Here is a 24,352-nt window from a genome sequence, read left to right as displayed (position 1 = left end):
TAGTTACTACGATACGTGTGTGTGTGTGAACACATGGAGGGGGTGCAGGAACAGGGAGGACGATAGGAGAGCAAACACTAGTCCCGGAGTAGCTCGTTAGGCCGCACTTGGTTCTGTCACGGCCGGATTCAACACGAAGACCGGAGAGAAAACTGCCTGGATGAATCAACAGAGATCTACACATACGGCGAGGACAGAGCAAACAGAGTTGGGCGCTTGAACCTGTAGCTGGAAACAGTGCTTAATGATACCACTGACTGGAACCAGTTTCTCAGGGTTGGATGTGGAAATCGTGCTATAAAACTACATTAAAAATGCACTTTTCTGCACTGGGTAATTTGATAATTGTAAGAAAATCGAGCTGCCATTCGCTTAATGCGAAATGTTAAGCCCAAAAGACAAATCACATTACGCTAATATTAATGGGAAGTGTCTAGCCCGACGAATTGATTCAGGAGTAAATAGAAACCAGAGAAAGGTACATGTTTTGTAATTTGGCCTCCCCCTATCCGTCTAACTGACGTGCTTTCCACCTCAAGCGAGCTAATGACAAAGGGCCAGTGAGATCTACCAATAAAATTCCATTTCCATCTGTCTGTCAAGTTTACATAGCGAGAAACAGCGAATTCCTATTGCAAGAAAAGTTCCGAGGGAGGAAAATAGACCAGCCTGGGAATCCGGTGTGTGGTTAGCGGAGGAGGAGAATGGAACAGCCTATTGTTGTGTAGGATGTAGGCGCTGATCGAGACTAGTGTGAGAAGTCAGTGCTTCAATCATGACCACGGATGTACAAGGACGTACTTTTACTCCAACATGAATTTACTCTGTTTTTCTGTGATTCTACTTGTTGCCTGCGCCGATTCCGAAGGTAAGATCAGGTGTTGGTACCCGCCACACACGCTTTCTTTGGACTCTCTTTGCTCGCGAAGCGATTCGGCGTTTTTGTAATGGCGGATTTGTTTATCATTGACGGCGCATAATATAGAGGGATATGTTCGCTTTGTTGCTAGTAATCCCCGTCGCCTGAATTGAATCGGGGACGTCACATTTGTAGTTTCTTTCTCTGACATTTTGTTGGCCCTAACTCTAGTTTCTGCAGCTGTTGCAGTCCGTTAGCAACGCTGTATCGGGACGACTGTTGTAGCGATATCACTCGGTTCCTGCAACCTTTCATGCAATGCCGATGTCTTTTTCTCACCAAACTTGTCAATTTCCACAACCACAATCGACTGACTGGCCGACATCCGCCGATCGTGTCCCCCTCAACGGCCTGGTATGTTTACTTCCGCGAATTGCGATCAAAATTGTCTTTCCCCAACCCAGCAATTTCAACGTGATTTGAGCTTGACATTACAGAGAGTGTGTGTAGACGAGCATGGCACCACAGCGTACAGCCTCTCACGCCGGTACCTGTAGGTTCAACAACGCCTTGCCCCCCTACCACACAGCCACACTGTGGCGATTGTTTTCCGATACACTGTCCAATATACAATTAACATTCATTAGTAAGCAATACTATATTTTCCCGAGGCAACGATTACACTGACAGACTATCTCGATAAACACGCGAATTAGCGTTCATTAGAAAGGTTCACAACCTATTCTTTCTTAATCAATCAAGCAAGCAGATTCGCCACATTCATTGAGTATACATACAATTAACTGTCATTAGTAAGTGATACTATCGTTTTCACTTTCAACAATTAAACTGCCAGACCATCTCCTCTAATATACAGACAATTAACATTCATTTGCGAGTGATGCTACTAATGATGCTTAATCAGATATGTCTTGTTTTTCAATACACTCACAAGTTAATTAGTTTAACAGATTGTGTAACATTCCAACCGATTAATTCTGTAATCCAGTAGTTTGGATGATTCAGATAATTTTTTGCAAGATGATAAGTAGTCTTGGGTGATCGGATCAAATCAGACTGGGAATTCAATGTTTAACTTTAAGGAATTTTGTAGAGTATTGATAATATCATACATGCTACTTGTATTCAAATGACAGCAAAGGCTTGTGATGTACATATTTTAAGGTATTGATAACTTCATGTTGAAATTACATTTTACACTCTTAAGTGGTATTGAGATTGATGCAACGGGTATTGCTACTTTAAGTTTATGAGCCAAAATACCGTGTTGTGCTTGAGACTGGTGTCCATTTGTCAGTGAACAAATACGCTCAAATTCAGACCTTAATGATTATTCAATATCACTCACCAAATTATTTAGCATGCAGGATTGCTGATGACTTACCTATTTCATGATGAAAAGAAATGGTCTTCTGTGTCATTAAAAAAAAAATATAATACGAAATATATAAATATAACACTACTAAATTTATGTTATGTTGTAGGTGGTCAGGCTTCTTTTTTTTTAAACATTAATTAATTCATTCAAAACTGTTATATTCCTCCAAAGAATTACATGGATGTTTTCATTTCTTTTTTAAAGGATTTTCATATATATTGGTCAGGCTTTGAAAGTTTTGGCTTTATTAAAAAATATATTCAATCAATACTTAGATAGATTCCTTTAAGGAATAACATGGATGTGTTAATTTCTTTAAAAGGGTTGTGATATATGGATACAGACAGTTTTCAAATGTACTTCAATACTGAGTCTGCATTCCGTCTACTGTCAGGACACGAAGAATGTTTTGAAATGACCATAAATTAGAAATAAACTTGCTCTCATAGCACAAGAATCTAATAAAAATCATTTTAATGCCCCTTAGTGGTTATAAGGAACATATTGTTTACTCTACCATGCTGAAATGTGTTTTCTTGTTTATAAACTGACTTATGAAATGATAATACCGACATGTCAGTCACAGGGCAATGTACATCTTGTACATGTGTGAACAAATTTGTAGATTATTCTCCTCAGTAATATAAATGGTTGCGAGGGCCGTACACCCCTAAGACTGCAATGGAGGGTTGACACGAGGCTGTTTATGGGTGTGTAACTAGGAGAGAGATTTAGACCTGCTGGTTTATTGTTTTGCAGCACCGGTGTGCTGCTCGAAGCTGGGACGACACACAACATGCAAGTACTACTGTCAGCAGGTAAGAGTCCTTTTACTGTTATAACTATCAGGCAATTCCCAGATGCTCAATGACGCCAGGTAGCTTAATGCCTTGATTTATGGGTTATGAGCCTGTATCTCTCTAGTATCTAACACCAGCTTTGCGAATCAATTATAGCCTTATGTTGTTGATACGAATCAATTTCTGATTGCGAGTTGCCCTTGCGGCCACAAGACAAAGAGGGAGGGTGTCAGCCCCCTAGCCTTGAGGCAGTCCCCTGAGATCGAGGTTGTAGCTGACACTGTATATATGATTTACTGCCGACACAGCTAACATGTACACCAGAATGCGTTGCTTTATGGCAGTTGAAAATGCTCTTGTTTCCCGTATTCTATTGTGGGGAGTTGTGTTCGACGGTGTGTGGCTACTTTCAGCAGTGTGTGGGAATTTAATGTTGTCGTACTTCTCTCCGAACTTTTTTGAAAAGCTGTATGATTTCTATTGGGATTATGTTTTAATCCCACAGTAACCTCGCAGTGGTTTTACAACATGTTGGTCATGCTAGTAGTCATGACATTCTGTTTCAAATTCCTAAACTCTCACTTTTGTATTTTTCATTCTGAAAAAATATATTTTATATAACGAAAACAATTTTTTATTCTTCTTCTTTTCCTGAAATATTTTTGTTCAAAAGGGAAGGAATAAGTGTCGTGTTCAAGCTTCGTCTGACATCAGGTGCTTCCAGTTTCTCATCTCACATGCCTCAAAGAAAAGAGACCTGATACGCATTCAAATTAAATTTCTGTAAAATATCATTTTGTTTGACTGTCGGGATGGGATGTTTTTTGTAAATACGAGCCAGTTTACGAAGACAATTAGTTTTTCCCTAAAGAGCACATTGTTTAGAACTGTCATTACAGTTTGGTATTTCAAGAGCGGTTTATCAAGTTGTCTGTTTGAAAATTGGTTCCTGGAGAATCGGTGAATGAAAGATTTGATATAACCATTGAGAAATTAAGTATATAGCACACTTTGTTTATAACGAACACACTTATAACAAACTGAAGGATTGAATAAACTGATTTTTGGTCCTGGGCATTTGCTGTGTATATGCTGTATATATGCTCTTAATGAACTACATGTATGCTTGTAACAAACTAAAATTAGTGATCCCTTTGAGTTTGTTATAACCATAGTTTACTGTATTTTAGAGGCATTTGAAAAAGAATTATAAGTAAAAGAAATTCTTCACTAAACAATATGTTGAAATCTTTGAAAATTTCTGAAAACATTTTATCAAAGATACTTCATAACTGACCTTAATGTTTGGTTTCTATGTTGTTGGACTGTGATGTTATATGCAGTAGTTTTACTTTCTTTCTAGTGAATTCATTTTATCACAGTCTATTTTCTGGAAGTTTTGGAAATAATTTTTCAGGTTCAGAATGTACAATTATAAATAGAAGAAGAGTGCAAAATCAACAAATGATGTTTACACATCTGGAGCTCTGATCAGCAACCTTGCCAGAAAGACGTGTGTTGATATGTTATGTATTTTTTAAGGCAATTTCTGATAGCTTCATCTTACAGGGACTCTGGCCATAGCTTCCAGGACAGTAAGATAAGGGAATATCATTTATATGCTGGCTATTATTACAGAGGAATAAATACATGTACAACAATGTTTAACATGAAGATATCATATTAGTGGGTTGCTTTAGGTTTTATGGTGTATAGTCATAGAAGTCTTTTCTTATTTAGTTCCGATCTGCTAGAATTAAGGATAGAGAGTGTAGGTGGTGATATTTTCCACTTGGCATGTGTAGGCCACAAAAATGCAGGATTTGATTTGCATCATCATTTTGTGACGAGGGCATTTGATTTTTTGAGATTTTAAACAAGCTGTTTCAAACATCTGTGCACATATACCGTGGACCTGTGATTCTTATGTAGGATGGATGATTGGTAGGAGTATTTCATTTGTAAAGAAACAATTCAGCACTTGTAGTCATTTACTTCATGTGGATAATAATATGATGTGACAGAGCTGGTGATGAGATGCATATTTGTGTAACATATGCATGAAATAAGCTTAAATACGCAGACAAATCGTATCCCAAGCGTATCAAATACGCAACCAAAACTATAAAAATGCTATTGAAATAAAACTAATGTTATGTTACAACTGATGAAGCGATTGTGTATCAGCCAATCGTGAAATTCATTTAACAGTTTCATTCAGTAAAACATGTATACTACTATTCAATAACTTTAAAATGATTTACAGGGTTTATTACAAAAAAAGGTTTTCAAGTTAAAATACCCAAATGTAAAGAAACATGTTGGTAAATGAAATTTGAATACCCACTTAAAACTGGGGATACCCAACAAAAAAAACCATGGGTAAAATATCCGACTAACCGAAAGCTTGGTAGAGCTGTGTGTGACATGGGTTGTTTAGAAGGAGCCGGGAGGGATGAAAAATTGAATAATTATTTAGCATGGCCCTATTGATATTTCACAGAAGATAGATGTTCAGCCTTGGTAGGACTGGGGGATGTCTGCTATATTTGGAGTAACATGCATGAACTTTATGTTTTCCTTATCAATCTGAAAACAGTGCGTAGGCACATGCACATGGATTTAATGTTATCTCCAGTTTGTGTGTGTTGGTTTTGTTCCTGAAATCTGATTGGTCAGTCTAATGCAACGCAAATCAATTGTGTCAGCTTTTGATTCATGAAGGTGTTTGGATAAGAATAATATCCCATCTCTGCCTTATCATGGGTCAGGATTCAATATACACTATATGCAGTAATAAATAATTTTTAAAACTGTGTAAAATCCACAAATGAAATCACCATTCCAAATTACATTGGAGTTGTGTGCAAATAGGAACAATTTAAAAAATACATTAGCATAGCTACACCATGTACAGTAGTTGTAATGTAATTATTACCCTACAGTAGTTGTAATGTAATTATTATCCTACAGTAGTTGTAATGTAATTATTACCTTATGTAGCCTTTTCAACTGCGTACCTGTAGAGATCGTTATTGACTGATCAAATGCTGGCATCACATGCACCAACGCTACTGCAGTGAATAATGCACAAAAGTTCATCACCTCATTGTAACATAGACATTTAACCCTGGAGACAGCACATATGAACTGATGCAAATGAGAAGTCACATGAAACAGCATTTAAGCAGAATTAATTTTTAAAACTGTTGACTCCTTGAATTATAAATAGAACTGGACCCAAGAAATTAAAAAAATATTGAATATGTCAATACCCAATAGGAATGACAACATGTGAGTAAATACTGGATGGTTTAACAAATTTCCGGAGCCCTGGTACAGTGCCAAGGTGTGTTTATTGTGCTTGATAATGATCGGGGCCATTTATAAGTGAGGAATGAATGCCAATGAAATTGTTCAGTTGTGTAGTCAGAGCTGGATTAATTCACGGGCATTGTTATATATTTCCTAAAAATTAACCGCCCTTATACAAGCAGGGTGGGAATAACTGCTTATTAAAATGATAACGGCGATAAGCCACGGAGAAATTGTTGTTGAGAATTGTACATTAGTTAGGCAAGGAGAAATTGTTGTTGAGAAATGTACATTAGTAAGGCATGGAGAAATTGTTGTTGAGAAATGTACATTAGTAAGGCATGGAGAAATTGTTGTTGAGAAATGTACATTAGTAAGGCATGGAGAAATTGTTGTTGAGAAATGTACATTAGTAAGGCATGGAGAAATTGTTGTTGAGAAATGTACATTAGTAAGGCAGGGAGAAATTGTTGTTGAGAAATGTACATTAGTAAGGCAGGGAGAAAGCATTTGGGGAATTGGGTGTTTTGGCAACGTGAGTAAGACACATTGATTGCAGCATAGTATAGGTAAACACCCTTGATCGAGATGATTTGTTGTTTGGCAGCATTTTTCCACCGTTGTTTGGGATACAAAATTCAAATAATTCCAGAGCAGTTTTCAAAGATGCATTAAGGATGTTTTCTGTTCAGCCCACATCAGTGTATCTGCAAGGTAAAATATTACAACCAATTTTCTCCCCACTTTCTCTGACAGATACATCTGTGGGGATGAACAGCAGATAAGAATGTTTGTTTTTTGTTTAAAAAATGTTTAGGAAAAATCCCAATCTATGTCTGGAGATGTTTATGTCTGACTTGTTCAAGATGCAGTCAAGTTAATAACTTGGTGCTCTCGAAAAAAATCCTGATGTTCTGTTTGTCCTATGGGATAAAACATTTCCTGTGGTTGTGGTGTGGGATGTGTGATGTGTGTTTTGTCAAAGGAGGGGGAACTTGTCTGATATGAAGCGCTCGATGTGTCCTCCTACATCAGACCAGTTCTCATCACACAGTTGTCATTTCGTAGAAGACGAGGCGTTTTTTTCTAAATCATGCAGTTACATGGTAATTTGAGATGCAATGCAAACAAGTGAAGAATGGCAGTGTTGGGTTCCAGTTCAGGATGAATGTGATCACTTGTGAGCCTTTCGGTTCGGTATCTGCAACTGTGAAACTTCTAGCATTCTTTAAGACTTTGGATCAAATGGTTTTACAACAGGAGCCTACTCGTATGTATTCCAGGAGACTTAGTGACTATAAGAGCTACGTATACAAGGTGACTGACGATAAGAGCAATACAGCAGGTGACTTTACACACCATCTTCCTATACAGCAGGAGACTTTACACACCATGCATATTCCTATGTACCAGGAGACTTTACACACCATATTCCTATGCACCAGGTGACTTTACACACCATATTCCTATGCACCAGGTGACTTTACACACCATATTCCTATGCACCAGGTGACTTTACACACCACATTCCTATGCACCAGGAGACTTTACACACCATATTCCTATGCACCAGGTGACTTTACACATTATTCCTATGCACCAGGTGACTTTACACACCATATTCCCATGCTCCAGGTGACTTTACACACCATATTCCTATGCTCCAAGTGACTTTACACACCATATTCCTATGCACCAGGAGACTTTACACACCATATTCCTATGCACCAGGAGACTTTACACACCATATTCCTATGCACCAGGTGACTTTACACACCATATTCCTATGCACCAGGAGACTTTACACACCATATTCCGCTCCAGGTGACTTTACACACCATATTCCTATGCACCAGGAGACTTTACACACCATATTCCTATGCACCAGGTGACTATAGTATGAAAGCTATACACCAGGTGACTGTAAGAGCTGTACATGCCGAGTGACTATAAGAACTATACATCAGGTGACAATACGAAATATATATACCAGGTGTCTAAAATATCTATAACAGTTTGTTAACATACACAATACAGCATTATGTGCACACTATAGATTATGACAACTTAATACCGTGACTATGACCAGTAGTATATGCACTCTGAGATGCGGTGAGAGGGATAGGGTCTTCCACACCCCGGAGAATTAAAGGGGCTTTCCATGGCAGTGATGTGACTGACTCATTACGAGTTTAGGGACCCATCTGGTGTGAGATTACAAGGGCGCCTCTATGGAGGAGACGATGAAGTCTCATTCTAGCCGAGAATCAAAGAGCCTCATCAAGTTGAGAATCAATCGCAGGGACTGGAATATATGATTGCTCATTAGTCAGACAGACTCTCTCTGAATATCAGTTGTGCAACTTGAAATTCTATTAGTAGCTGAGGCATGCTGGGATGTATGAACAGGCATCGGAACAGCCGACATTGTTATCCGGAGAGTTTTGTTTTAATTCATTTTTGTATCAATCGCAAGGTCAACTGGCCCCAGTAAGAAACACATATTAGGCATAAAAACAACCGAGTTGTGATTGGTAATGGCCTGTCTGTCGTATTGCAATTTATTGCAACAATGATTCTTGTATTGTGATACATACCCCAATTTATTGCATGCCAAAAAAGATAACCAAAAGACTTGTATTTTTCGGAAGTTGGAAATGGGCCCATAGATTCCCCCCTGTTTGCCCTCAATTTTATTGGATGGTAAAAAAACACTAACTTCTTAATTTCATAATTTAAATTTTTTCGACATGTCACTTAAGTAAGTTTGCCAACAAGATGGTGATATACATGATTTTGAAAAACACAATACCAGCTTTTTCAATCATATTGTGATAAATACATCTCAAAGAACGAAAGAATGTTGTTTTAGCTGTCATCAATAATCCCCCTATATCACAGCAACCGATAGACACCGACAGGGCCCTGATAAACACGTGGTTGATACAATGTAACATTTGCACGGTCGCTCACACATGTTGACCACCCAATCCTCAGTTCAGTAAGCTCTTTTGCCAAGCAGGTAGTGGTGTGGACCTATTCTGACCAGGTATCATAAAGGGATGTTTATTTTTGGACCCACCAGGTTTGTTTATTTTTCGACCCACCAGGTTTGTTTATTTTTGGACCCAGCAGTTTTGTAGACTTTCTCGTGTTATTTGTCATGCCAGGAACCAATATGTGAATCCCACATTTGCCTACATCTGTTAAAAAAAATAAATTCGGTTCGGGGGGACAGTTCAAAACATAATTTGTTTCTCTATCTGTTGAATTTTGTTTATGGATGCTTGGAGACTCGAAGCATGAAACTAAGCGTGATGGTGTTCATGTTTGGTGGATGTTTGAAGTTTTTGTATTCATCAAAGCACCAGTAACTTTCATAGAGACTTGAAACAGGACAGTGTATTCAATTGTTGTCCAACGTTTCATGTTTCAGAAAAAAAAGATCGTTATCTTCATATCATCATGTATGCATGTGAGGGAGTTTTGGATGTTGCAGAATTGAATTTCAGTTTTTTTTGGCTGTATTGAACGTTGAACGTTTGACAAACTCAGTGTTGCATCTGGTAGTTTCTTGGGGAAGATGATGTATGAGTTGTAGGCATCACTGTAAGGCACCCCGACATGACTCCTCATTGTAGCAACCATGGAAACACGTTCCCGATGTTTTAACATTTTCTGGATTTCAGACGCGCTTTTATTCCATCTCGTTATTTACAGGTTTTGTAGTGCAGACTGACAGGTTGAGGACTTGTAAGGAAATCTCGGCTCATAAATTGTCTTTAAGTGTGAAACTACATCGACAGGGTATAAATATATACCAATAATTTGTACTTCAAGTTGGACAAGGATTTGGAGAATGTTCTCACATCTTTTATGTGTTGTGTTATAGTTTTACTGTAGCAAGACGTAATTTATTTGAAGCGACACTGAACTGGAGCAATCATCTGTGGCACCCAAAGAAACAGAGATTGTATCTTCAAGCTGCTAGACACTTCAGGGGGGTGGGGTTGGCGGAGTGGTGGAAGCGTTCACTTGCTTTGCAGGAGTCTTGGTTTCAATTCTCAAGGGTACAAGTTGGGAGGCTCCTTCTTGTTGCCCACTGCTGTGATATTGCTGGAATTGTTTTAAAATTGGTGTAGTGTCATTTAAGTTTGTTGTTTGTTGTTTAACGCCGCACTCAGCATTATTCCAGCAATATGATGATGGTCTATAAATAATCAAGTTTGAAGCAGACAATCCAGTGACTGATATCACAGGCATTAAACCAAGCAAATGGGATACGATGACATGCATCAACCAAGACTGAGCCTGACCAACCAATCCCGTTAGTCGCCTCTTACGACAAGCATAGAAGCCTTTTACGACATACATAGTCACCTCTTACGACAAGCATAGAAGCCTTTTACGACATACATAGTCAACTCTTATGACAAGCATAGAAGCCTTTTACGACATACATAGTCACCTCTTACGACAAGCATGGTTTGCTGAACCACCCCTGATAGTCACGGCGATAGAGCAATTAAGCGGGTGAGTGAGTGAATATGGTTTTATGCCAGTCAGCAATATTCAAGCTATATCACATCGGCTTTGAATAGTTGACCTTGGCCCATGCAAACCAGTGGTTGACAGTCTGAGCAACAATTCACACCTGTGTGCTCCACCTGATCCCCATTTCAGTCTCTTCCTATAAACACAGCGTTTTCTTATAATGTCACAGGTAGACAAGCATGGGGTGCTGGGGTCCTATTCTTTTTCTTTTTTATTGTGGGGCGGTCGGGTAGCCTTGTGGTTATTTAAAGCATTCGTTCGTCACGCCGAACACCCGGGTTCGATTCCCAACATCGTACAATATGTAAATCCCATTTCTGGTGTCCCCTGTCGTGATATTGCTGGAATATTGCTAAAAGTGTCGAAAAACCATACTCACTCACCTTTTCATTGTCAAAGCTTTACTTTAATATCAGTGGTATAACAGAAATCTTGTCATTCTGATTTTATTAAATTTCCTGAATTGTCAATATTTGTAAGGTCAGCAGATCTGCAAACCAAGCAAACAAATAAATGTAAGGTCAAAGTGGATTTTAGGGGAAAAAACACAAGTCTGTCTAGATTTTCACATTGACCAACAGACTTGTGGCCTTGATTCTATCCCTGACAACCCCTGAGAGAGTATGTAAGCCCACGTCATTCAAAGTATTTTATATATACACCAGTGTTATAATCGTAGAATATGTGTTTGTTTAATCTTTGGCTAACCTTGGTGTCAATCCTGCTTGGGTCCATGCAGGTAGCAAAAGTACTGTAAGTCCCCATGGTCCCCAGTATGGTGGCCTACCTTTGGTTGCTGGTTATATTTAATTTTGTATTGTTGTGAATAGTCAAGTTTTATGGTCATTTACTAGTTTTAAACCTACATCTGTGATAATCTAGTTCTTTTACTGTCCTTTGTCGGCAGGTTTTTCATTTAAATTTATGTATTGTAAAATTTGAAATAGTCACTATATGGCTGAAATATTGCTGATGTGACTTTAAATATTAACTCACTCACTCACTCGCTCACTCACTACCCGAGACGAGGTTTAATCATGTTGAGATAAGAAACAATAGCTGTGTTTGATAAGCTAATATTGCCGCTATTCCAGGGAGGAGAAAGGACATTTGTTTCAGCGTCCATCCCCTGCAAGTCAGTGTTCCCCAGTGGGCTGTTCCGTCCCGCACTTGTTACAGCAATATAGAAAATACATATATTGATTAATAACATTTTCATATTACAAATACCACAAGATAACGCATAATTTCAGTGTTGACAAATCTTAAGTAAACGAACGAGTGTCAATCAAGAGCAACATTCTCCAAACCGAGCCTCAGCTGACATCTTAATGAGATTTGGCCCGTGACAAACGGGAGTCTTCCATAGTTAGAAAGGCATCCTGATTGGCTGGAGCACAATGGGATAAAATGCAGTATTGCAACTTACGATATTAGCATTACTGGGTGTCGTTATCACTCGTCATCCGCCTTTGAAGCAATCCATATTGGAGAAGAATATAAAAGATGGAACGGAGGAGGGTTGAATATGGGAGATAACTACTGACACCAGAGGGCATACGTGTCACATTTCATTATTACAGATACGTTCGGCATTAATCAGTCGCCACAGGACAAAATGAAAAATTTAATAATCTCTAGCGTCCACTGATTTTGACATTGTGGTGAATTCCTGCAGTGACGGTATGTTCATGTGGGGGACCTCGACTGGATCTCAAGTCGACTTCGTCTTCTGTGGAGAGGGATGGGTCAGATTGAGGGTTGTGCGAATATGTACTAAGATGTTGTTATTGCTAATGAACGTTTTCGTCTTTGATCTTTGTGACGGAAATAGACGATAAGGTTGGAGATCACATGACTAGACTGCACCGTGTGATAGGAGAAGATTGATGCCATTGTTTCAGTCATGTCAGTTTGTTGAATTTGTTTTGGTTGGTTCACTACACTGAACCTATTGTTGACAAATCAGCAATTTAATTTCAGTATACGTTCTTTACCATATGGCGCTTATGCTGTACAATGTAGTCCTGCACCATGACTGTGGAATATATGTGGAAAACTTTGTACAAAGACAAGCATATGACAAGCGTTAAGGGAGGGTAGTTATTGTCAGTCCATTAGTACATACAAATCCTCTGACCCACCACCCTGTAATAAAGGACAGGTCCCTTGGTGCCATTATGTGAAACTTTAACAAGTTACTTGGATAACCATTTATTAGTATGATGATTGATCAGTATAGTACTATGAAAGAATTATGCAAGACAGGTAACTATGGTAATATGAAAAAATTATGCAAGACATATAACTATTTTAATATGAGTGAGTGAGTGAGTTTGGTTTAATGCCGCTTTTAACAGTATTCCAGTTATATCACGGCGTGTCAGCTTAAGTTACAAAAGTGATGCAGGTCTCAGACGTTTATCACTTCGGTGAAACCCACGAGCACGGGTATGGTGCTGACAAACCTAGAAACATAATCGGGGCGGACCGGGATTCGAACCCACAATCATAGGTTTCTGGCGTGCCCAAGGGACGCAACTCTGCACAGCGAATCGCGGCGCCTTAGACGACTGGGCCACCCATGCCCCCTATGATAATATGAAAGAATTATGCGAGACAGATAGCTATAGTAATATGAAAGAATTATGCGAGACAGATAACTAGGGTAATGTGAAAGAATTATGCGAGACAGATAGCTATAGTAATATGAAAGAATTATGCGAGACAGATAACTATGGTAAAATGAAAGAATTATGCCAGACAGATAACTATGGTAAGGTGAAAGAATTATGCAAGACAGATAACTATGGTAATATGAAAGAATTATGCCAGACAGATAACTATGGTAATGTGAAAGAATTATGCAAGACAGATAACTATGGTAATATGAAAGAATTATGCAAGACAGATAACTATGGTAATATGAAAGAATTATGCAAGACAGATAACTATGGTAATATGAAAGAATTATGCCAGACAGGTAACTATGGTAATATGAAAGAATTATGCAAGACAGATAACTATGGTAATATGAAAGAATTATGCAAGACAGATAACTATGGTAATATGAAAGAATTATGCAAGACAGATTAACTGTAGTAATATGAATTTTTTTGTGAATTATATATTTTTCGTGAGACAGAATCTGCATTTTCATGAACAGATGAAATTTTTCAGGACATAATTGTTTTCTTGAATCAGAAGTTTTGTAATTTCATGTACTGTTAAGATGGACGTGTTAAGCTCTCATGAGTTAGAGAATTTTAGTGTTGATGAACTGGAAAGTAAACAGGACATGTTATAAGTTAGAAATGTGAAGGATCAGTACATGTATTCCAGAGTTGAAGGGATGGCGTTGCCACTAGTCAGACACAGCTCGCCTGGTCTATAATGAAGTTGAGGACTTCCTAGGCACTGTAACAGCGGCAGACAGAATGTCCTGGTGCCGCTCTGTGTCAAATCAGTAGGTGCCCTTGTTACAGATTGCTGTCCTGAGAAAACTCTGGCCGAAGACTAATTGGCAGGTATTGATCGGACTTTTTGTCCCCGAGTGAGGCATTGTGCCGGCCATGTACCCTGTAGACTCTGTCAGGGCCGGCTTTTGATGGTGGATAACCAAGTGTCGCTTTTCACAACTCCGTGACCAGGTGCCTTGTGCTAGCAAAACCTTCATCATTGTGGTATGAACACAGTGTATAGCCTGTTTCTGTAGACTGTCCAGTCATATATACACATATAGGTTATAGCCTGTTTCTGTAGACTGTCCAGTCATATATACACATATAGGTTATAGCCTGTTTCTGTAGACTGTCCAGTCATATATACTCATATAGGTTATAGCCTGTTTTTATAGACTGTCCAGTCATATATACACATATAGGTTATTGCCTGTTTTTATAGACTGTCAAGTCATATATACACTGACAGGTTATAGCGTGTTTCTGTAACTGTCAAGTCATATATACACATATAGAATATAGCCTGTTTATTGTGTGATGCATTGATAAGAGCAAGTATATTTTATTTGAACTGCACATGTTTTGTATTGTAAGTACAATAAAACCTCTTGACCTTGACCTTGTAAATTCAAAAGCTCCATATTCCGTGTATGATAAACTCCATGGATTGAGACGATTGTTTTCCAAGATTGTATCGATTAAAATGTTTCCAAATTAACAAAACATTGTCAAGAAGTGATGATCCTTTAATTATTTTGGCATTCACATCAGTAATTGCCTTCAAGATTGTGCTTCCATACTAATAGGGGGTGGTGGGGTAGCCCAGTGGTAAAAGTGTCCGTTCATCACGCCGAAAATACGAGTTCGATTCCCCACATGGGTACAATGTGTGAAACCCATTTCTGATGTTGCCTGACTAGATATTGCTGGAATTTTGCTAAAAACGGCGTAAACCAATACTTACTCAATCACTCCATAGTAATGTATATGGACAAACAAGATTAACTGTACACTGACACATCTGAATACATTGTTGTAGGACTTGTTCCATTTGGGCGACACCTTAAGATTCTGGGTAAGAAGATAAGTCCTTAGCAACCTACTCTTGTTGTAAGAGGCGACTTAATTGGTCAGTTGGTCAGGATCGTTGCCTCAGTTTATGCATGTCATTATATCCCAAAATTGCGAGGATCGATGTTCATGATGTCAGTCACTGGATTGTCTTGTCCCGACTCGATTATTGACAGAACGCCGTCATGTAGCTGGAAGATTGCTAAGTGTGACGTTAAACAACATGCATGTACCTGACCTGGAAGATGTCTTTATCTGTTTGTCAGGTTTGTGGTTGTGCATGAAATTACTGAAGTTTTGTTGAACCAAGTTTTTGGAATTGTGGAATGTAGTTTCAACTCTTGTTTCTATCAACACGTTAAAATGTTGACCTTATCTAGTTGACGGGAAAAGTGCACTAAGAGATGGGCCGAACCCGTGAAGAACGGATTGGTTTTGTATATTTTAAGTCCCACTCATATAGTACTTAAGAAGCAAACTTCTCATATTCTAAGCTAAAGAGCACCTCACATTGTCATTATGAGTACATTTGGAACAAAACATGTTAAGTTGTTTGCAGAACTGGATACTATTTTCCCGTCAACAAATATCAGGTAGACTCTTCCACATGGGGAGCATCTGTTGAATCAGTTATGTATTGTACTTCTGTGTATTTCAGCCCGGACTGTGGAAAGATTTCTGATATCTGCGAGTACTAATGTTTATTCCAAATGGCTGTTCTTTGCAGTCTCCGGGGATATGAACTAACAATTGTAAGATGCGAACTGTACTGCTTCTCTTGATAGATTTATGTTCCTGGAGACGCGCCTTGAGCGTTAAACATGTCCAGTCATCTAAACACCCAAGTTAGTTTCTAGATCATGCGTTCGTGCTTCGGATGAATGGCCAAAACATGTTCCTCTCTATGCCAGTACATGAGGTTTAAAAAATACCTAGTCACACAATTTAGATTTAAGAGGATCGTTTAAGGAGATGCAGCATATTTCAAGGCAAACCGTCATAGAAAGAAAAATGCAAACATGCTTTGCCTACAGCATGAGCAAAATGTTTTATTTATTTGCAATATTTGTTGCATATCATGCATATTGTTGTCTCATTTTGCCTTAAAAGGGGAAGAATATTATCTTTATTATTGCCAAAATTATGTGGAGCATTGTACCTGTTTCATCTATTTTCCATGCATATTTACGTTTTAATATTTTAACAGCAATAAGCATACGTTAATAAGTACACATTATTTATTACATATAATTGACCATGTGATTACTATTTTTGCTATGATTTTGAAATATAAAATGTTGAGTAAGAAAGTTTTGCAATGAACGTCACATATATATCTTATGTAGTCAATACTTAGTTGCTAAGTTAGTGTAAGCTTTAGCACATTGTGGAATATAAGAGGGAAAACGACCCTGGCCACACACACCCCCACATCCCCCCTCAAATAAAAATATAAGTATGTCCTGTAAAAACACCTAATCTCTCATTTCTATTAAATAAACATGTTTAAAATATATATAGTAAATATTAATAATTTACACCTGCCCACACATGATTTGATTCTAGCGTACTGTTTGAATGTTAATTGATAAATGGATTGAAAGTCTATATTTTCTTTGAAGTTTCATCGGCTTCTAAAACAAAGGCAATGCGATACCCTTGATCAGGAAGGGAAAAAAGAGCTGTTTGATAAAGTCAAGGTAGACCAACGACAGAAGCTGCTTTATATCATTGAGACTGAAACAATATATGCCAAGGGTATGATTTCCTCCCTACTGTCAATTTGAGTGCATACCCTGGCAGTCCTGTTGACCTTTCTCGTAAAATGCTAATAAAACTATTATTTTCACAATAAATGCCTTTGCATTTCCAACCAATGGAAATTAATCGGGTTTTTTTATCTTTGTTTTAAAAGTTTTGGATATGGTCTTATGACAATTCTTCTTTTTTAAATGCTTTCTTTTCATATTAAATTATAAGATTTTATTTTTTTCCAGAAAAATGTACTCCCTATTTAGTGCAACATCACACTACTAACATTTCCAATTTGATTATTTTCTTAATTCTAAGAACGAGATTGAAAATCGAAGTTAAAGGATTATTCAATTTTTTATTTTTTTTTGCTGAGTAATCAAATTCATGATTGTGTTGTAATCACTCCCATTAAGGAGCTGAGCTGCCTGATCTTTGGAGGATCATGCCGATCATCGGTTGTTTCTTTCTGGATGGGAGGGAATTCTGGGAGTATCTTCTGACACCGAGTGTGACTGTTGTGACTGCAAGTCAGATTACGCTGGCGGGTAACCCCACGTAACCCCACACCCGGAACGCCACCACCAATATCTTAGCCGCTACCATGTAATTTGATCCATACCAAGGTCATGTGATCCATATCAAGGTCACATGATCAATTGCCTTTTGGTCTTGAAGTGTTGGGTAGAATACATTCAGTGTTATCCCTTGCATCAGCATGGCCCTTTGTTCAATACAACCCTGTGCTCTGTACAATATTGTGAGACCTTTCGGATACGGCTTTTCTCAACAATGACTGGTCTAAGATGTGGAGATTTGGACTGAATTAATGCAGTTGTGTGAGAAATGGTGCCATGAATCAAGACAGAGAGAGTGATGGCATTTGAACGACCAAACATGACTGATCGAATATTGTTTTAAAGTTATGACTCAGCAGGCATGTGGTCCCGTTTTGAAAACTAAGACCTCGTGTGTCTCAGCAGTTCATTGGCAGGGTCTTGGTGGACAGACTGCCCCCAGGGGTGATATGTACAGACCTCCAAGAGCTTGAAGGGCACTACTGGCCCAGTTGTCACAGGTGCTGCAGTTCAAGGTTGCACCACTTTAGTGTGACAGAATTTTCATGGGTTTGAATCCTGGATTCGCCCTGATTTGCCCTGATTTGCCCCGTTCGATTAAAACTGTACACAACTTTAAGATGCTGTTAACATAATGGCAAAGTGAAAGTGGTTTGTGTGACAAAGATATAATTTTATCTCAGGTTGGGGGTTGGAAAATGAGGGTAGAGTGTCGTGGGTGGGTGGGGTGGGGTTTGGATGTGGATGTGTGTGTTGATGCCTTGCAAGGGTGGCCTTCACGTCATGTTTGCTATATTTGCCATACCACATTTTCCCCTTCACAAATGCTTTTAATACCTCTTGTACACATTTCTCTCTTTTGGACTTGACAAGACATTGTGATACTGAAAACCACTTTGTCAGTCCTTCCCAGGGATTTATCCAGGACTCTGTGATATGTGCCATTGGCAGGAAAATGGACAAAAATCATTATTTTGTTCAAAATTGGGATTTTTTTCAATTCTTATTTTCCTGAATTTCACTGCAATAATTGAAAACGAGGCATAAAAAGTCGGGGGTATATAGTTATACCAAGGTTCCATCCGTCCGAAAACTTTGTCCGCGCGATTTCTCTTAAACTAGTCTGTGGATTGATCTCAAACTTAGTACATATAATCTGTGTCATATGGAGGGGAGCAGTCAAAAGAAAAAGAAAATTGTTTTGATTTATTTTCCATTTTTTAATGAATTTTTCAAACCCTAACGTCCGTCCGAAAACTTTGTACGCACGATTTCTCTTAAACTATTCAGTGGATTCATCTCAAACTTAGTACATATACTCTGTGTCATATGGAGGGGTGCAGTCAAAAGAAAAAAATTGTTTTCCATTTTTTTATGAATTTTTCAAACCCTAACCCTATCCTAGCTATTTAATTTGAAACTACTGACACACTAGGCGGGTCGGGGGGGGGGGTATTGGTGAGCCACGCTCACTTTTGCTCTTGTTTATTCCAATTTGGGAATTTTTGCTGACATTTGCTGCAGATGTGGGGCCGAATATCAGCCTCGGAGCAGGTCTAAGTAAGATAAACTCCAGCTTGCCCCTAGGCTATGTCCCACGGCATCAACATTACATTGAGGAGACTTTTATACCTACCTGCATAAGACAAATAAGTGATCAATTAGTGATAAATAGTCCCTGAAATGCTTGAACACAGGTACCAGCAGAATACCAACATTCGTTGTGAACTAAATCTTGGTATAGACATCGATCAAGATAAAACTATCTGATGTTTACTCTGGAAGGACGTTCGGATATTTGGAAGGCTGGTATATTAGATTACAAATAATCAATTGTGTATGTTAAAGACTGGACTTATCATACTATTGCTCATTCACCTGTGAACTCTGATCAAAATGATTTATTGGTGGGGGCCATGGCCAATTGTAAACGTCGATGATGGAATGTTAATTAATGAGATGTGTGATTATTGAAATATTCATACATGCTGACAAGGCCATCAATACTTGTTTGAAATTAATGATAAATATTCTAGTTATTCAAAGCATTGTATCTTCGTATAGTTGGACAGCCACAATACAACAAAAGAAAATTATCCAATTTATTGCAAAAATGTGTCTTTTTTACTTAAAAAAATCAATAGTTCCGTGTATTTCCATTTAGGAATTCCATGTTGGAATATTCATAACTTTCTAGTAACTGTGTTACACTATTTCCACATTAACCCTCTAACCCCTGCAATAGATTACCATACTTTGTGATCAAAGATAGGCTGACTCCACAATAGGAATCAAGGGGATGAAGGGGTTAAGTTTGCCTGCCCCACCAGACTCTATCGGAGGAAAGGCATTTCACCCTACTTGCAATTCTAATTGATCCGCAGTGACCCCTGGTGGCGGTTCCCAGCGTCTTATCTTGGGGCCAGGATTTGGTGATAATAATTAATACAGGCCAGCACAGTCTGCACGGCCCTATCATTTCTTAATGATGATAAATGAAAGTAGAGAGGCCACTTCAAAGAGCTAGAAGCCTCAAACCACACAACCAATACTGTCCAAGTTGCTGGGGTTGTCGCAAGGTGCCCCCTCGTTATAACACAATGTTTGGTATATTCTTCGATATACTCTTGTTGTTGAGATAGTTTTCATATCAAGACATTCATAAGATATAAATTTAGGTTTTGGTTCATATATTTGTGGTTGAAACCATTTTTTATATCTGTTTACGTAGATTTGCTTTATAGTGAGGAGATTAAGAAAGTGTGTCTGAGATGTATGGGTCTGTTGTTGGAAGGAGACAGGTGGAGCTCTACCTGAGGTGTTTGTAACTGAACAAAATCACGCTTTGATATATAAGTTGGTGTGTGATGTGGGAGTCGGCATTGTTGTGGACATCTACCAGCCTCAGCGTTACTCGCAACTTCGTTTATGATATCCCATGTCAGGTGCTTCCACCTACCTCTTAGATTCGGCCATTGTTATTCTTGGCTGGAGGTTTTTGTTACAAAACGAGAAAGAAAAGGTAGTTAGCAGTGGAACAAAATGCATCTGGATGGTTGCTAGGGATTTAAATAGACAATTTTCTGAGCTGAATCTGAGATGGAGCTGTAACAATTTGTGGGGGATGTATTTACTGACATAGAAACAGCAGCAGCAGCAGCCACAACAGCAGCAGCAGCCACAACAGCAGCAGCAACAGCAAGAACATTTTTCTGATAATTTTATGATTAAGACAGCATCACAGATGATGATGATGATGATGATTGATGGTGATTGATGATGATGATGATGATTGATGTAATGATGATGATGGTGTAAACCTTGTATCACATTTCTTCCTGAGGAAATCCATTTATGTAGGTTAAAACTGTTACCATGTGAACATCTTTTACTGGCGCTAAAATGGTATAACATTCCCTAACTCAATTAATCGATAACTCAACAGCAAAACTTATTCTCCGTGACACAAACACATTTACAAGGAAGCAGCGCAACAGATATTATAACGCTTTCTCTTATCAGACTGTTGTGGGGTTTCTTTCATATTGAGCTCAATTTTATTTGCCGCCATACATTTATCAAAGTGAACGAGAATTATGGAATAATAATCATTATCAATTCATTCCTTGGTTGGACTGTGAAACCAGTCAATCATTGATAGAATTGATTGAGACAACACTGTCGTGTTCTTTGCCTGGGAACCATGGCGCCCAAATGACCGCAGGAAGGAATAAGTATGCTTTAAGGTCAACACAGTTTATTCCATATCTTGTATGGGGTCTGCAGCCAAGCGCTGTGACGACCAGATGACATCGTTACATGTTGTCATGACATTGCGTCATAATATTACGTAAGATCTGGAACACAGGACTAAACACAGGAAGTTGCACGATCTGGGGAAAACCCCTTACAATATCTAGGGTATTTTCAAACACTTCAAACAGTGCCTTTAACTGCAGTTGGAGTGAGTAAGTTTTTGGGGACTCGTGAAGATCTGGGGTAGGATAGGTCTTCAGCAAACCATGCTTTCCTTAAGAGGCGACTATGCTTGTTGTAAGAGGCGACTAACAGGATTGGGTGGTCAGGTTCCCTGACTTGGTTGATGCATATCATCATATCCCAATTGCGTGGATCGATGCTCATAACGTCAATCATGGGATTGTCAGGTGCAGACTCGATTATTACAGACCGCTGTCATATAGCTGGAATAATGCCGAGTGCACTGTTAGACAACAACAAACAAACAACGGTGTGTCACTACTTGTAACACTATTCCAGCAATATGACAGTGGTGGACACTAGAACATGGGCTCTGTACCCATGTGGGGAATCAAAGCTGGGGAATTGTGATGAGTGAACACTCTAACCACTGGGCTACCTCAACATTCCTTACTACAGTTGGTCAAGGTTAGTGTTGGGTCCTTTATTACTAGTTCGGGTAAAACAGTAAGATCAGTGGTAGGAAATTAATAATATATATATATGTACACTCTTTAGTGATGGGTTTAAAGTAGTATCAATCTTGGAAAAGAAAAATGAATTAAAAGATGACACTCAAGAACTTCCCTCCACTATTGACCTTCTTTGATGTGTTTTTTTATTACTGAAATTAGATGCCAGGTTTGATGGAAAGATAAAAAGACGGTTCTGAATAAAGTAATTTCATTTCACATTTGTGAAATTTAGATTTGGGGATCTGTAAGCCCATTCAAGTAATGACAACAGATTATTTTTCATGAAGGACTGTGCAACGTTTGACAATCATTCATTATGTATGACATTCGGGATCTGAGGATGCCAACCCCATCCCTCTCCTGAATCCCAAATACAACCTAATTTTTCACTCTGGATCACCCTCTGAATCTCAAATACAACTGAACACAAATATCAAGAGCAATGAGCAAAGGGTGCGATCTGAAGTTGAATTACTGAAAATTAAAAAAAACAATAGCTATGTAATTGAAATGTTTACATAAACCATTATTTTATTTTTAAATGTTGATTCTGCTTACCAAATAGATTTAATTTGCCTCTTATGTAACACATTGCCGAGTTGACTATCCTCTAAATAGATTCCTGACTGCTGCATACTAACAGGTTGGCAGCCTCTGAACTTGTTGAAATGTGACACATGGTATATAAGTGATATCTGATGGAGGAAGGACTGATCTTGGCACAGTTGTTGCACATTGTTGCAGTGTGGCCCTAAACACTGGATCTGGAACAGAGGCCTACAGACAGTTGCAACATTGTGTCACTGACCTATGATGTAAGCCTTGTCAGTGGGTGTTGTGCCAGAGAGAGGGCGTGTTGTGCCAGAGAGAGGGCGTGTTGTGCCAGAGAGAGGGCGAGTTGTGCCAGAGAGAGGGCGTGATGTGCCAGAGAGAGGGCGTGTTGTGCCAGAGAGAGGGCGAGTTGTGCCAGAGAGAGGGCGTGTTGTGCCAGAGAAAAGGCGTGTTGTGCCAGAGAGAGGGATGGGTTCATGGGGCTCCCTGTGCTTTAAAAATTACATGGCCCACATGGACAAAAAATGCCTTAAGTTGAATATCATAATTAATTATACCCCTGAATATTATAATAAAATAAATTTGAAAGTTAAAAAAGGTTAAAATTCAAACAATGTTAATAAAAGACTTTTGAAAGTTGTTTTCAAAGCAAGTGTGCAGGTTCTTGATACATGCACAGGGGCTGGTAACGCAAAAACTAGCAGCTCCAAGATACATGGTCACACCCAGTGTCAGTATACTATATAAAAGGAAAGGAATGTAACGAGGCCAACTCACTAAGTTTGTTCGAGGACGATTTCAACAGTAAATACCCCGATAAAAGATTCTTTAATAATACTATGTTGATCTGTCATGTCATTACTTCTTTTGAGAAGTATGTAACATCATCAAATCTAAACATGGATTCTTTCCAACATTAAGCATCGACTGAGAGATAAAGTTCCATGTTTGGTATCTTGTGTTTGAAGCTGTTCGGGCTGTACGGCACAAGAACTTGTGTTTGAAGCTGTACGGCACAAGAACTTGTGTTTGAAGTTGTACGGCGCAAGAACTTGTGTTTGAAGCTGTACGGCGCAAGAACTTGTGTTTGAAGCTGTACGGCACAAGAACTTGTGTTTGAAGCTGTACGGCACAAGAACTTGTGTTTGAAGCTGTACGGCACAAGAACTTGTGTTTGAAGCTGTACGGCACAAGAACTTGTGTTTGAAGCTGTATGGCATTTGTACTTTGGTGCTGATTTTGTCGTTTATGTTGTTGCAGTTGCTGAGAGAGGGGACGTATGTCCAGCAGATGAAGCAGGTGTTGACGGCAGCGGAGCACTGTCCCTATGACCTGGTGAGTTGGGGCTGGTTCTTGTGGGTCTGAGGGGTGTCTGGGGTGGGAGGACTGTCTGGGGTAGTGTGTTATGGGTGAGAAGGGTGTCAGGGGTAGTGTGTTATGGGTGAGAGGGGTGTCAGGGGTGAGATCTTATGGGGTGGGAGAACTGTCTGGGGTAGTGTCTTATGGGTGAGAGGGGTGTCTGGGGTAGTGACTTATGGGGTGGGAGAACTGTCTGGG

At 38.9% G+C, this 24,352-nt stretch overlaps 1 protein-coding gene across 2 annotated transcripts in view; it reads left to right on the top strand.

Moving 5' to 3' along the window:
- The first annotated feature begins 683 nt into the window (after positions 1-683).
- LOC124117874 (reversion-inducing cysteine-rich protein with Kazal motifs-like) overlaps positions 684-24,352 on the top strand; it is a 105,703-nt gene continuing 82,034 nt past the window's right edge. For both annotated transcript variants that reach the window (XR_007219668.1, XM_046479908.2), the window contains exons 1-3: positions 684-868; positions 3,018-3,076; positions 24,056-24,130. Coding sequence is in view for 1 of the 2 variants with exons in the window: in XM_046479908.2 (XP_046335864.1) it covers positions 814-868; positions 3,018-3,076; positions 24,056-24,130 (189 nt within the window). In the remaining variant the exon portion in view is untranslated. The remainder of the gene's footprint in view (positions 869-3,017; positions 3,077-24,055; positions 24,131-24,352) is intronic.

This window comes from Haliotis rufescens, unplaced genomic scaffold (assembly GCF_023055435.1).
Source record: "Haliotis rufescens isolate VD_foot unplaced genomic scaffold, xgHalRufe1.0.p SCAF_10, whole genome shotgun sequence".
NCBI classification, from domain to species: Eukaryota; Metazoa; Mollusca; class Gastropoda; order Lepetellida; family Haliotidae; genus Haliotis; species Haliotis rufescens.
This window is presented reverse-complemented; position numbering and strand designations above follow the sequence as displayed.